The sequence below is a fragment of the Malus sylvestris genome, chromosome 2, assembly GCF_916048215.2.
Source record: "Malus sylvestris chromosome 2, drMalSylv7.2, whole genome shotgun sequence".
Taxonomy (NCBI): Eukaryota; Viridiplantae; Streptophyta; class Magnoliopsida; order Rosales; family Rosaceae; genus Malus; species Malus sylvestris.
The window spans coordinates 16990984-17004502 of NC_062261.1; the positions used below are offsets into that span (position 1 = coordinate 16990984).

The 13519-nt window shown below is 39.2% G+C and overlaps 1 protein-coding gene across 1 annotated transcript; it reads left to right on the forward strand.

The window, feature by feature from the left end:
• Positions 1–5720: 5720 nt before the first annotated feature.
• LOC126601728 (uncharacterized) lies at positions 5721–12377 on the forward strand. The gene is made up of 2 exons (XM_050268480.1): positions 5721–5795; positions 12063–12377. Exons 1-2 carry the CDS (start codon positions 5721–5723, stop codon positions 12375–12377), a joined length of 390 nt encoding a protein of 129 aa, XP_050124437.1.
• The last annotated feature ends 1142 nt before the right edge of the window (positions 12378–13519 follow it).

A 13519-nucleotide genomic window follows, 5' to 3' on the forward strand; every position in this document is an offset into this window, starting at 1 on the left:
AAATTCTTCCACCATATTTTTTTTGTTACGCTCACAGAAATTATGTGATCACAATTTTCTTAGATCATAAGATCTAAAAGAATGGAATTGTTATGCCAAAATACACAAATAGTTCAATTTGAATTGTAAATATAGGAGGTTTTTTTTATTGTGCTTTAGAGTGTTAGATACTCAAGGTCTTTTAATCGTTGGTTGTTTGGTTAAAAACAAACAATTAAGATTCGACAATTAAAACGTCTAAAATATCTTATATTTTGAAGCATTATAGAATTTTTGGTGAATACAATGCAAGTAAATAGCAATGGTAGTGTTGTATTTTTGCAACTTACCCTTCAACTAAAAAGAAAACTATTGAAAAGGGCTTCAAAATTTTGAATTTTACTCAAAAGTCATCATATAACTTTATTTAATAATAAAGACAAGAAAAAGAAAATACAAAATACAAAAGAGAAATCCAATAAAAAACGAGTGAAAAAACAAATTCCAATTTCTTTACTTCATTCAATTGCAATTTATAGTTTGTGTTGTCCAGATTAACAAAGCAGATGCTGAATCTGAACCGAAAGAGTCTCATCAGTTGGCTTCTGAACTGTAACTGGAAAAGAATTGGGAATTTCAATTAATTACTTGGTGTTGCACTTCATCCTCTCGATAAAACGACGAGAGCATAACAATGACAGGTAGAGAAGTTTGAGAGTTTACCAATCTCACCAACCCAAAAGATAAGAAATGGGGTAAAAGGAGGGATAATGACACACCCCGACCAGGAATGTCCACCTGGATTTCAAATCAAGTTGTGTTGCCCGACACGGCGAAGTTGACAAAGCCATAAAAGTGTGGTGGTGTGGAAAATATGAATAAATTTAAACCTAAAAGTGACTAAATGCAAGAGTGCGCATGTGAGCGGGATTGAACTCATTTCACACGTGATGTTAAAGCATAAGTAAAGTTCAGTAAAAGTAGGATACGGATTATACCATCGAAGGTAATCTCCTATACTAGCGTTTGTCAAGGTTCCTCGTCGATATGAAGCTCTGCCACTAAAACCTGGAGGAGCGAGAAACAAGGTTGAGTGGGCCTAAAAGTAAAGCTTGGTAAAACCTTTTCGAAAACGTAATAACCCATCGCCGTAAAATAAATATAGTTCCTAAAAATAGCATACTACGTATAGTATGAAAATACTTACTGTAAACAATAATATCCCAAGAATGCAATACTTCACAATGTTTCGTAAATAAACACATAATATATAGTAGTCACAATATCTCACATAAACAAACATATCATGTATCGACATATGTTGACACACAAGCTCATGCAAAGATATTCTGGCATAAACATGACTGGGTGCAATAATGATTTACGCTATAGTACCACAATCACATGAAGACTTGTGCTATGCGCATCACATACGAGTCCTAATTGCCTATAGCAAGCTAGGAGAGGACTGACACCTACAATGAATCCAAAGTGAGCGTACGGTGTGATGTGAACATAAACGTGAAGACTGGCCCTAGCTCGGGCGAGTACCAACGCCAGAGTAGCACACATGAGCAGATAACATAAAGATAATCATGCAATGGTAAAATCGATAATTCTAGTCAGCATAATACTATTAATGTTCGTAAATATAATTATGGCATCTCGTAGGATTTATAAAGATATCATGATTTTCATCATTATGACATTTCTTATAAACGTTAATTTAACTATGGCATCATGTAGGAAATTCATGAATAAATATATATACTATATAAAAGAAAAGACCCACTCATAGATACTTGCGAGATCACACCCATTCCAGCTAGGAAAGCCGGATTCTTCGATAATAATCTCACCTAAGCATGATATTGAGGTCCATTAGTAAAACTCAGTTAAAACGTTTGAATTTGAAAAAATGGACGGCGAATTTGAAATCAGAGCATCAAAATTCAGTAAGAAGGGTTCTGGCCAATTTTGTAAAAAGTCAACAGGAAAGTTAATAGTCAATCGAGACACCAGGCTGGTCAACTACGTTAAAACTTCTGAATTTCACTAAACAGATGCTAAACACAGATTTAGGGCATCAAAATTAGTCTAGGAGAATTTCCGAGAAAATTTCGTAAAAGTTAACGTAAAGAATATTACAGAGAATATTCCAGGAAATATTTAAGAGAATATTCCAATTGGATCTGGGTTGGGTTAGGGTAAACGGGTTGAGTCAATGGATCACTGAGTCGAATCAACGGGTCAGTGTCGGATCCAAGTTTTAGATTATCAGGTTGGGTCGACCTGGTTTAAGGCTTGTTGTTGCTACAATAGTCGGAATCTGGGGATTTGGCCGGGAAACTTCCTGAGCTCCGATTTGGGTTCAAAACTCAAACTTTTTCAATGATTCAAAAATCAAAATGAAGCTAAGGATGTAATGTGACAACCCGTCCCTAACTTTACATTTTTATTTATTTTAATTGAGGGAATTGATGAAAATGCCCTAGAGGCAAGGACTTGGACTTCCGTTAACCATCGTTAGAGAAAAGTATGAGTTATTCTTTTAGCGTATTTAAGTAGTACTCGTTGGTATGAACACATAGGCGAAAGGTGTTTGCGAGTCTAGTTTATATCGGCATAGTTTCGAACATTTGAAATTGGTTATTTTAAGTTTAGTGTTAATTAAATTGAACTCCCATCTTGTGGGATGAGGAACCAATTAGTTTTTAGAAAGGAAAGAAGAAAGAGAAGGCTGCCTGATAGCAGTGAAAGAGAGGGGACGAAGAGAGCACAAGAGGGAGATGGATGAATTGGGAGAGGGGAGAGGAAGAAACTGCCCAATCAAAAAGAGAAGAAAGGAGGGAAAAGAGGAAAAGAGAAAAGGAAGGGGGAAAACGGGTCATCCCATGACCTATGTGACCCGAAGAGAACCATGGCCAAATTCGGTTATTTTCCGGCAAATCAAAGCAAACCACTACCTAGAAACTACTCCCTAGTCTTCCCTCTTCCATATCCACCTAAAATTTGAAGGAATTTGGTGAAAATGTGAGATTTAACCTTATGATTTTGGTGGTTAAATGTTGGTCATAAATCAATGTGTGAGGAATTGCGAGATTGAGTGGATGTAGTGGTAGGTGAATGTGTTGGGTGGTTGTAATGAGTGGATGTGTTGGGTGAAATGAGTGGATGTAGTGGTAGGTGAATGTGTTGGGTGAAATGAGTGGATGTAATGGTTGGTGAATGTGTTGGGTGGTTGTAATGAGTGGATGTGTTGGGTGAAATGAGTGGATGTAGTTGTAGGTGAATGTGTTGGGTGAAACGAGTATGCTAAAATGGTTATTTATAGGGAGAGGATGATGCACAAACTTCAAATTTCGTCCATTCCTTTTGCTCCAAGCATATGCTATCCATTTCATGCCCAAAAATGCTCCAAAATGCACTTCTTTGCCACATTAACCCTTTGGACCTACAAACACACGAATATAGCTTAAAATACTAAAATAACTACGAACTAACAACATAAATGCCAAGAAAGAAGCTAACTAAGTCGCATAAATATGCTTCTATCAAATTCCCCCACACTTAGCTTTTGGTGACTTAGCGAGTAGCTAAATGAGGCAAGAGATGATGCAATGGGTGTCTGAATGGCCAATATCTCCTCACTCGGTAGAACTTGACTTCCACTTCCCACTTGTTGATAGGGGTTAACCATGGGTTCCCTTGGTATGTTCTTGCTTCAGCGGAGGCGTGGTTGTTAGCATGTGCCATCACCTCAGAGTAAGTCTTCCAAGTGTTGGCATTGATCATATACTTAAAGAAACAATCACGTAGGCCTGCTGTGAAGGCCTTGAGGACCGTCTTGTCATCTACCCTATCGCAACGAGAATACTCATGGCTGAAGCGACCGGCATACTCTCGTAGTGACTCGTCCGGCTTCTGGCGAATAATGTACAAGTCATTTGCATAATGCAAGTGATCGGTCTGGAAGATGTGTTGAGAGACAATCAGTTTCCTCAGTTCTTCAAATGAGTCTACTGTCTCAGGTGGAAGACGACAATACCAGTTTAGAGCTCCGCCAGAGAGGGTAGAAGGGAAGAGAAGACATCGCTCTTCGTCGGTGTGCATCTGATATGGCATGGTGGACTCAAAGAGGTTAAGGTGTTTAATTGGGTCCTCTCTTCCAGTATAGAGTTGTAAACCAAGCTTTTGTTTTGTCTTCGCTTGAGGGGGGGTGTCAAGGATCCTTCTTGTGAGAGGGCCAAGCCTAGGTTGGCTCCAGTTAGGTATCTCGGCCTGACGTTTGGCCTTCAACTTGTTTACTTCCTCAAGGAGCTGTAAGACAAGAAGGTCCTGAGTGGAGTCATGTATCACTAGAATTTTCTTTCGTAAGTCTCTATCGCCTCTTAGAAGTAGGAAAGTTTGAGCGAGGGCATGTGGTTTTTTCTTGGACTTGCCGTACTGACTTCTAGGCGAGTCTGTCGGAATACCTCAGAGTCCCATGTACCTTCATGTTCCTCTGGTACCTGTCATTCCTTCCCTAGATTGGCAGTTGGCCTGGGTCGTGGGAGGGGACCAAGTTTTTCAGAAACCCTTGGATAATTGATCTTCGAGCATATATGGAGGGGATTCTTTCGACGTTGCTTTAGGAAGTCTCGGCAGTCACGATAAACGGCTTTTGATCCTTCCAACCCTTCTGCAAGGAGGTGTCTTCCTTCACTTTTTTTGCTTCGGGTCGAAGCATTTGGGTTGAGAGAAGTCTCATGTTGATCAATGTTTTGATGATTAGCTCGCTCCTCATCAGGGATACCCATGTCGAAGGGAGTTGACCCTCCGAGTTGGGAGGCACCCAGATGATGGTTGATGTCCATAGGAGAAATGAGCTCACGTGTTTGAGTATGCTTAGTTTCGTGGAGCGTCTCAAATAACTTCTCATACTGCTCCTGGAGGACCTCATTCTTCATTGTTATCTTGTTGTTCTGAGCTTCTAACTCATCGACTTTAGCTTGAAGAACAACCCTCTTTCCTTCCTTCTTTCATTGTTTCGCACTAGGTGCAAGAGGGGTGTCATTCTGTGTGTTGTGGCTTCCTTTGCTCCTCACGTTGGAGAATGATGCTTGGTCAAAAAAGAGTGTACGAATGGTGGAAACCAGCTTAACAAAGTTGAAGAGAGTGGGAATAAGTGTCATTCCCATAGACGGCGCCAAATGTTGATGCACAAAATCAGTAAGGACTTTGATACAACAGAAAGTGTCAAGTTGTGACCTTCGGTAAATTGCTCTGGTCATTAGTGTGGATAAGTATGTAAATGGATAGAGACAGGGAAGCAAACATAAGATGTACGTGGTCCACCCAGACTGGCTACGTCCATTGAGTAGAGGAGTTCTCATTAATTGTGAAGGGTTTACATAAGTACATAGGTTAAAGCTCTCATTTAGTGAGTACAAGTGAATGATTTAGTACAAATGATATTAGGAAATATTGTGAGAGAATGATCTCTATTTATAGAAGAGAGTTTCTAGTTTCATTGTGACATTGACACGTGTCGTGTTATGATTGGCTTCTGATGTTGACACGTGTCACACTATGATTGGCTTTTTATGTTGACACGTGTCGCGCTGTGATTGGCCTCCTGGTTGGAGGGAAACTCTTCTGGGTCTTTGACGGTATAACGATGACCGGTGCTTAGTAGTTTCGGGATTGGTTAAGTATGGTACAAACAAAGTGAAAACGTGGTGGCTGACCACTTGAGCCGAATGGTGCATGAAGAAGATGCCAATGCCATGCCCATCCCAGAGACATTCGCAGATGAGCAGCTGTTGTCCATTAAGGTAAGTGAGCCATGGTATGCCGATCTAGTTAACTATTTGGTCACTAAGCATGTCCCAAGCACCCTAAATAAGCACCAACATGATAAACTCAAGAAAGATGCACGATTGTATGTTTGGGATGACCCTTATTTGTGGAAACATTGCCCTGATTAGATTCTACGTAGGTGTGTGCATGATTCCGAGTTTCATTCGATTTTAACTTTTTGTCACACTTATAAATGTGAGGGTCATTTTGGCACACAACGCACAACACATAAGGTTTTAGAATGTGGATTTTATTGGCCTACTATTTTTAGAGATGCTAAAACCTTTTGTATAACCTGTGATCGTTGTCAAAGAATGGGTAATATAACATCAAGAGACCAAATGCCGCAACATCCTATATATTCTGTTGAGATTTTTTATGTTTAGGGTATAGATTTCATGGGTCATTTTCCTTCTTCACATGGTTTTCTTTATATATTACTTGCTGTGGATTATGTGTCGAAATGGGTGGAAGCAAAGGCCACCCGTACTAATGATTCTAAAGTGGTTGTAGATTTTATTAAAACTAACATATTTGCAAAGTTTGGAATGCCAAGACTACTCATTAGTGATGGAGGGTCCCATTTTTGTAATCGAACCATTGAGGCGTTGCTCAAGAAGTACAATGTCACGCATAAGGTTTCAACACCTTATCATCCTCAAACAAGTGGGCAAGCCGAGGTTTCGAATAGGGAAATCAAGCAGATTTTGGAGCAAACGGTTGGACCAACTAGGAAAGATTGGAGCTTGCGTTTAAATGATGCATTGTGGGCATATCAAACGGCCTACAAAACACCAATTGGGATGTCCCTATTGTGGCTAATCTATGGGAAACCATGTCATCTTCCGGTTGAGTTAGAACATCGTGCACATTAGGTCGTCAAAACATTCAATATGGACATTGATGCCGCTGGAATCCATAGGAAATTGCAATTGAATGAGCTTGAGGAGATTAGGAATGAAGCTTATGAGAATGCTCTCATTTACAAGGAAAAAACCAAGGCCACCTATGATAAGATGATTCGTGGCAAGACATTCTCTATAGGGCAGAAAGTGTTACTTTTTAATTCTCGTCTTCAGTTATTTCCGGGTAAGTTGCGTTCTAAATGGATTAGACCTTTTGTTATTACTAATGTTTTTCCTCATGGTGCAGTCCAAATTCAAAGTTTGAAGACGGGACGTGAATTCAAGGTCAATGGACACCGTTTGAAGCCCTACTATGAGACATTTGAGGAGCATGCCGTGAAGTATATACCCCTCCATGCCGTAGGCCCTGTTCAAGCTTAACCGAAGGTATCGTCCGGCTGGAAGACGTTAAAGCAAGCGCTTCTTGGGAGGCAACCCATGTGTTCAAACGAGGGATTGAAGGAATTCAAGCTCCATAACCAGATTTGCGTTCCTCAACTCTACTCTTTCTTGCTGATTATTTTGCCATGTTTGTTATGCTTATTAGTTGTGTTATTTGCTTGTTTAAGTGTGAGTCTATGTTTGAAACATTGAGGACAATGTTTAGTTTAAGTGTGGAGGGGGGTAAACAAGTGTTTTTATTGCAAATTCGTAGGATTTTACCACCTAGCATAACTAGAGTTGTTTTTCATTGTTTTTAAGTGTTTTTAGAGTGTTTTGGAGTGTTTTAGTGTGTCTTTGACAGAAAATACGAAAATTTGAAAAAACAAGTAGAAAAAGTTTTGAAAAACCCAAAAAGAGTTGTTTTAGAGTAGTTTTTGTGTGTTTGTGTCTTAGGATACCTTCCAACACAATGATGAGGATTTGGTTTTTAATTGCATGACTATTAAAGAGAATTACAAACATGGGTGAAAGTTTGATATGCTTTTTGGTTTATGCTTGGTTATAGTTGTTGTTTACGAATTCACATGTAATCACAAAGGAAAAAAATCAGTTTTTGTAACATGCTTAAAGGAAGGAACTCAAACTAACGCTACAACCCTGAGAGACTTGAGCCTAAACTTTGTTTGGAGAGTTATTAATCTGTGATTTCTTGCTTTCTAAAGTTGTTGCATGATCTCATTATTCTTTGCTTGGTTACTACTTAGAATGCGTTTTATCACTTTAGTTCCAAATACTAGAACTCATGCCCGTTTCATTCAAAACTTAAAATTAAGTCCATAACATATAACAAGATGAAGTTGTTTAGTAGTTACCACCAGAGCCAAAAAGCCTTCATCCCATGCATTTGTTTTGTAAGTTTAACCCCTTTGAGCTTTATTTAGCCTATTTTATTTGTTAAGCCACATTATCCCTACCTAGCTTATAATAGGACTATTCATACCCTTGTTCTTAAAGTATAGTGGAGCATGACTTAGAGGGAATTCCTTTTGATCAAACATATGGTAGAAATCAAGTGTGGGGAAATGTTATGTACACGGGTAGAAAGAAAAAAAAAGAAAGAAAAAAAAAAGAGAAAAAAAAAACGTGAAAAGAAGAAAAAGTGGAAAAGAAAGAAAAAAAAGAGTTCAAAATAAGTGAGAATGAGCTCACCAGTATTGGTTGTTGAAGAAAGGGTCCAAAAAGTTTGAATATGACCCTAAGATGTATGAAATCTCCTTAGTGTTTCAAAGTATTTGCTGCATTCAAGAGTCAATTCTAAGTTGATTTCATTGCTTTGCTTATTATTGCTTTAAGAACGTTTGTTTATCCCTAACTTTTCTTTGTTAGCCAATACCCTCAGCCCCGTTACAACCCTTAGACTTTTATCTTGGTTGTTGTGTGTTTCAATATGTGGAGTTTGGGATTGGTATGAGCATATGGTATCCCTGGTTCTCGCGTCTAAGTAGTGGCATTCCATTCATGAGATCATATACATGTTTATGATAATAACTCCAGAAATTGCTTTCTTTGTTTAAAAACATATGTAAGTGGCTAGTCTACATGTTTACATCAATCTTCTCATATATACCTAGTATAGGGAGTGTAGTCAGAAAATCTGTGTGAAAATAGAGTGTATATCCGGTGAGGAATTGAGGGAATTCTCTAAGGCATGTTACTGCATTCAAAAACATTGTTTTAATTGATTAAATGTGAGCTAGTGAGTAATGACTGTGATTAAGTATGTGCTCGAGGGTAAGGATAACTAAAATCTATGTGAGTAGTGATTTTTAATGTGTCATGTTTCATTGGAAATCCCTGAGGCAAACGTTGGAAGGTTTAGGTTATGTTTTGTTTGTTTTGTTTCCTTTGTTTTGCTTGAGGACTAGCAAAAGCTAAGTGTGGGGGAATTTGATAGGAGTATATTTATGCGACTTAGTTAGCTTGTTTTCTTGCGTTTTCGTAGTTACTTTGCGTTTATTATAGTGATTTAAGCTATTTTTGTGTGTTTGTAGGTCCAAATGACAAAGTTGGCAAAAAAGTGCATTTTGAAGCATTTTGGAGTAGTTTTGGGCACTAAATGGATACCACATGTATAAGCCAAGGTGGATGGACATTTTGGAGTTCAAAAGGCTAGGAATCTGATAAGGAGACGAAGAAATTAAATTCAAGACAAGGAAGATAAGGAATCAGCTCAAAAGGGGAAACATTATCCAACCTTATCTTATCCAAACCAACCTTATCTTATCTTATCTTATCCTAATCTTATCATGCCTTAATCCTAGCTGCAAGGGGACCTAAATATATATTTCTAGAACCTATTTCTAAAAGCATTCTCTTATAGAAGTCCCAAATCAGCCACAAAACACATTGTTTATAAAATCACTACAAAAGTGGCGCCTATTTCCTTCTAGAAAGCTTTTGCCTTGCCTTGCAAGCCATCCCCTTTTCCCTCCAATGTGTGCCACACCCTTCCTCATCCAATTCCCCTTGGATTCTGATTTTGTTAGCCTTATTCCTTGTGGATTTGGGTTATACAAATCCTTTTCTGAAATTAATTGGCCAAACCATTTCCTTAATGGATTTAAACCCTTGTGCCGCACCCTAGGGCCCTAATTTTCTTAATGTGCTGATTCATAACCCTAATCTGATTAACTCTAGGGTTTTGCCGAGCTTATATATACATGTTTTCAGCACAAATTCGTCACCACCCCTCATACCATTCAGAAACACTTTTGCCGCAACCCTATACACCAATATACACCATTCTACATCATTCTACATCAACATACATCTCTGCCGCACCCTTTGGTGAAGAAGGAGATCATTGCCGTGCATTCCATTGATGAAGGAGGACCTTGTGCACAAGCCACCTGCATCCTTGGGAGTTCTAAGAGTTCTTTCTTCCCTCGTTTTAGTTTCAATGTTTATTTCAATTTGCTTTTCAATTGCTGTGAACTAAGTTTTTATTAGTTAGTGGTGAATTTGAAGCCATGGACATATGTTTAATATGAATTGATTCCTTTCAGTTATTGTTTCGTAAAACATGATGCGATTTACTTATCTATTTGATTGATAACTTATTCTTGTGCGTTGATTAAGGAGGCCTACTTAGTTTGCATGCATGAATCTGATGCTAAATTATAAGGGACTTTCACCTAATCGTTAGGAACTTATAATTACAAGTAGTGAAGATTGTTAGTCACAATCGTGTTAAGTAGATTCTTGGCAAGAGTATCATGCAGTTCATAGTTATAATTACCTTGTCAATGCTTATGATTTCCATGGAACTTAATGATCTTTGAATGTATCTCTATCATGCTGTTCATATAGGGAACTTGATGAGAATAATTTGGTTGTGATGCGTTGCCCATTCAATTCAATGAATTTAGGGAAATCTGAGAGTTAATTTGTGCATTCACGATTAATTTGGGGCATTGTCATTCACGGTTTAAAGAAACAATACTGGAAATCGATTTAAGTTGCATATGGTCATGTGTGGAGAAGGATCCTCTAACTAGCCTTTCACCCTCGAATTCATCTTAATTTCGTTTTAACTTACTTTGTTTTGCAATTTGTTTAGTTTTACTTCAATTTCGTCAAAAACAATCCCCTCTTTCTATTTAGTGTTTTTAGGTCAGAATCTGTCCAATTCAGGCTCTTTAGAGTGTTTTGAGTTAATATAGGTTAGAATTAGTCCATAAACATTGTTTGAGTCTCAATTTAGTCTTAAATTCGTCCAATCTAATCCTTAGGGTCTGTTTTGTGTCTTTTAAGTGTGTTTTGAGTTAGTTAAGTCACAATTTGTTTCCTTTTAGTATTTTGAGTCAATCTGAGTTTTATTTTCATCCAAATCCATTGTTAGGTCTAGAATTGAGTCAATTTCATCTAGTTTTGTTGTTTTGAGTGTCTTAGGTCAGTTTAGAGGCTATAGAGTCTAGTCTTGTGTTTTAAGTCTAGTTTAGTGTTTTAGAGTTTAATTTAAGTAGATTAGCAACCCTAGTTAATCCTCGGTTTAGAACGATCCCTACTTGATTAACACTACAATTACATATTCAATAGGGTTTAATTTGTGTGTCGAGAAAATTTTCACATCAAAGGATGTTCCGTTCGTATGGGACGAAGCATGCCACAATCCTTTTGAAAGCATAAAAAAGTATTTATCAAGTCCACCTATCTTGGGGGCGCTTGCGCCCGAGAAAACCGCTCACATTGTACATCGTCGCTTAGGAAAGTTCAATTGAAGCACTCTTGGCACAAGAGAATGAATCCCAGAAAGAGGGCGCGCTCTACTACCTCAGCCAAACTCTCACCAACGCCGAGTTGAACTACTCCCCAATAGAAAAGATGTGCCTCGCCTTGATGTTCGCCATCCAGAAGCTCAGGCATAACATGCACGCTTACACCATCCACCTGGTTGCTAAAGCTGACCTGGTCAAATACGTCATGTTCAAACCAGTCGTGACAGAGTGACTAGCTAAATGGGCATTGCTTCTTAATCAATACGAGATCATCTATGTCCCAGCTAAAGCCGTCAAGTGACAAGCGATAGCAAACTTCCTTGCCGATCATCCAATCCCAACTGATTGGATAATCTCAGATGACTTACCTGACGAAGAGGTGTTCTACATCGACATCTTCCCGACATGGACGATGTTCTTTGACGAATCTACACGAGCAGATGGAGCGGGGGCAGGAGTAATATTCATGTCACCACAAAGGCAAATACTACCTTATTCCTTCCAACTAAGCAAACTATGCTCCAACAACGTCGTTGAGTACCAAGCACTGATCATCAGGCTCCAAATGGCGATCAACATGGGAATCACAACCCTTGAGGTATTTGGTGACTCCAAGCTCATAATCAATCAACTCTTAACTGAATATGAGGTGAGGAAAAATGATCTCGTCCTACAGTTTCGGTTGGCAACTCAACTGCTACAAAAGTTTGAGACTGTGACACTAGAACATGTGCCAAGAAAAGAAAATCAAATGGTGGACACTCTCGCCAACCTAGCCTCAAGTATGACACTAGGAGAAAAGGAAGCTGCAGACGTGCCAGTTTGCCATAGATGGGTGATCCCGCTCGTCACTGAAATGCTACTGGATGATACAAATTTCATCTCAGTACTTCCAGTCGATGCTGAAGAGTGGAGACATCCGCTAATCGACTACCTAGAGCATGAAAAGCTTCCAGATGATCCTAAACATAGCTCCGAAATATATCGATGAACATCTCGCTTTCTCTACTACAAATGAACACTCTACCAACGCTCTTTTGAATGAGTACTTCTGAGATGCCTAGGTGATGAAGAAGTTAATCAAGCCATGGAAGAAGCACACTCAGGCGTATGCAGGGCACATCAGTCTGGACCAAAGCTACATTTTCAGCTCAAAAGAATGGGTTACTACTGGCCAAGCATGGTGAAGGATTGTCTGGAACACGCCAAAAGGTGCCAAGCCTGCCAATTCCACCCCAACTTCATACATCAACCGCCTGAACCAATACACCCTACAGTTGCTTCATGGCCGTTCAATGCATGGGGATTTGATGTTGTAGGGCCAATTGCACCAAAGTCATCTGCAGGAGAAGCTTATATCCTAGCTGCAACAGATTACTTCTCTAAGTAGGCTGAAGCCATACCTATAAGGGAAGTCAAAAAGGAAATCGTCTTCCGTTTCATCAAGGAGCATATCATCCACCGATATGGTGTACCTCGCTACATCATCACTGACAATAGAAAACAGTTCTCCAATCGACTCGTGGACGAGCTTTGCGAGAAATACAAATTCAAACAACACAAGTCTTCCATGTATCATACTCCGGGCAACGGTCTTGCAGAAACATTCAACAAAACATTGTGCGACCTCCTGAAGAAGGTGATCGGCCAAACAAAGAGAGACTGGCATGAAAGAATAAGCGAAGCAGTTTGGGCATATAGGACGACACATAGGACTCCTACCCAAGCTACGCCTTATTCTTTCGTATATGGCGTGGAAGCTGTTCTACCGCTCGAAAGTCAAATCCCCTTACTAATGATGGCTATACAAGAAGGTTTGACTGATGAGATAATGCAAAGTTGCGCCTTCAAGAGCTGAAAGCGCTTGATGAGAGAAAGCTCGAAGCTCAGCAGCACTTGAAGTGTTATCAGGCACGACTCTCAAAGGTTTTCAACAGGAAAGTTTGCCCTCATTCTTTTCAAATGGGAGATCTTGTCCTCGCAATGCGTGGGCCTATCATCATAACTCACAAAACAAAAAGAAAGTTCACATCAAAGTGGGATGAACCTTACGTAATACAAAAAGTCTACACCAATGACACCTACTTAATCATGGCAGAAGACGGCTTGAAGATCGGCCCCATCAATGGCAAA